General features: G+C 45.2%; 1 protein-coding gene across 1 annotated transcript in view; it reads left to right on the top strand.

The window, feature by feature from the left end:
- The window catches only part of LOC107084618 (GTPase IMAP family member 8-like), a 9,333-nt gene continuing 6,874 nt past the window's right edge, over positions 1–2,459 (top strand). Inside the window, exon 1 of the mRNA XM_015374541.1 lies at positions 1–34. Coding sequence (XP_015230027.1) covers positions 1–34 — 34 coding nt within the window. The remainder of the gene's footprint in view (positions 35–2,459) is intronic.

Raw genomic sequence — 2,459 nt, 5'->3', positions numbered from 1 at the left:
ATGGGGAGCTGGGCCCGAAGCAGGAACCAGATGGGTAGGTGTAGCGGTGGCGATTTTTAGGTTCACTTATCGGATCATCCGATAACCCCGGGACCGACTACCGGTGCCGCGGGGTCCTTGGTCTTGGGATCGTTGGATATGAGTGTTATGTGTGAATGTGTGTCCTCGTTTTGTTGACTCATTACTGCTGCTTAAAGAGTCTGTGTGGTTTGAGCGGGGGCACTAGGGTGGGAAGGCATGATTGAGACTGGGTTTTTTTTTTTTCCAGGTTGGGGTCTGAACTGCCCCCTCTCCCAAACACATCTCAAGTCTCCGTCAAGTGTGGAGCCAATTTCCCCCACCCTGCTCTCTCTCCGCTGGCTGGTGCCTGGGCTCGCCGGTGCACTGGTGGAGCTCAGGGTTTGGGGGTGGATGCCCGGGTCGCTACTGACTTATTCCTGGCAGCTTCTCAGTAGGGCTTGGCCAGCCGGAGCCCGAGATTGGGGCACCCCTGGGGCCTTGGATACCTGGGGCCCATGGCCAGATTCACTTTGGGGTGACTGGCTGCCGGCGGAGCCCGGGGACTCATCCTTGCGGCTCCTGAGGCTCCTTTGTTGCTGTGGCTGGGGGACTTCCTCAGGGCTGTCTCTCCTCCTCCCTTGGTGTGGGTCGGATTTCCTGGGCTGGCCCCTCCTTAGCGCCTTCGCTCTTGGGGTTCCTTTGGGCGTCTGGGGCTTTGGGTCTCCCGGCGCTGGACTCACAGCCACAACCACTATTGAGCATTTTATCTGTGGATAAACTTTACATGCACAAGTGCAATTTCACAAACAGCTACAGGTGCTTGGTTCCAGGTCCTTAAAGGGTAACGCCATTTTTTTTTTACATTGGGCCCTTGATTTCATATTAATACATCAGGTTCTACTCACCCATATGAGTTTAGTGTCATTTGGAGCCGTTCTGAAGATATTCAGTTAGGTTATGTCCAAGTAAAGTCTTCCTATGGGCAAGGACTTGAAGACCCAAACTAAACTGTTTATAATTTATTCTTTATGGTACGCCAGCATTCATAACATGTAGGCGAATCACTGTCCCCCACACATCCGCGGGTATATTTTTTATATTTTTTAAAAACAAAGCAGAGTGTGTATGACGACATCTGCACGCATGACTGGAGTTGTGACAGTCAGGCGGCTACGTTCTACCCCTTCTATTTCGGCTAGCTAATCTGAATTGTTCAATTCCATTTCGAGAGCTAGATCATCTGTGGTAGCAGCACTAGACATCTTCCAGGCATGTGAGTAAAACTAGCAGCAGTTCAGCGGACAGGATGAATGAATGGTAGCCGCTATTTCATCCAAAATCTGTTGGGCTCATTTTGGCATCAAGACAATTATTTTATTGCCACATCGCCACACACTGTTAAAAAAGAAAAAAAAAGTAAAGAAAAAGAAGAGTGCAGCCAGCTCTGGGCACTTTAGGAGAAGTAAGAACTCCCTAATAGACTTGTGTAATTCTCCTTTTTTTTGGTGTAATTCTAACACATGTGCCAATACTGTTCCGCGTGAATGCCAGTGCATCTCAGTATGGTACAGTAGCCCAGTCTGCTCCCCTCTTTCCGTAAAAGTTCAAAAAAATATCCGCTGGACTTGGTTTCCAAGATTTGAAGACGTTTCGCTACCTCTCCAGGAAGCTTTCTCAATTCAAATGTCTGGATCTGCAGTGAGTTTGAGTCTTTATAGAGACAAGGCCTTGTATTGCTTGGAAACATGCAAATGAAAACCGATGAATGAGTCGTTTGGTTCCATTGTTAGCCTGTAATATCTAAACCCTAGTGCCCCCACTCACGACACACAGACTATTTTAAGTACAGATGATTTACATTAACCACCTTTGAAGTTTTTTTCTAACTATCACATCAGCAAATGATAGTTTAAATATGTTAATAATTAGTTTTTCATTCCTTCTGTTCCAGACAAAATACCACAAATGAGACGGAGGAGCAGCAAGCGCCTTCTCCCTCCCAAAAGTAAGTTTAGAAACACTCCATATTGTGTTCACTCCAAAATATTTGCATGAATTATAAATGTCAGAGAGGCAATAAACAAATTCATTCAAAGTTTTCAACAAATTAAATACACTTTATCTCTCTGGACACTCTTAGCTCACGTGTTCCAGGGGTCCGTTTCATGAAGCAGGTTTTCTGTAAACTCTTTAAGTTTTCTAAACCTAAAATCAGGTAAACTGTGTCTTTTCCATTTCAGATATAGAGTTTACTCAACCTCTGTTTCAGTCACCATAGTAACATTTTCCCCACAGCTAACCTGGTCGGTAGCAGGTTTTGTTAAGTAAACTCAGAGTGTCCTCTGTCTCCTCTCTCCTTACAGCCAATCATATTGTTGTCCTGATGTTGTCAGATTGTTGTCGTATTTTTGTGCATTAAAAAATTCACTAGTTCGTAAGGTTTAAAAACAAATATTGTA

The sequence above is a fragment of the Cyprinodon variegatus genome, unplaced genomic scaffold (assembly GCF_000732505.1).
Source record: "Cyprinodon variegatus isolate N-32 unplaced genomic scaffold, C_variegatus-1.0 Scaffold105, whole genome shotgun sequence".
Lineage (NCBI taxonomy): Eukaryota > Metazoa > Chordata > Actinopteri > Cyprinodontiformes > Cyprinodontidae > Cyprinodon > Cyprinodon variegatus.
This window is presented reverse-complemented; position numbering and strand designations above follow the sequence as displayed.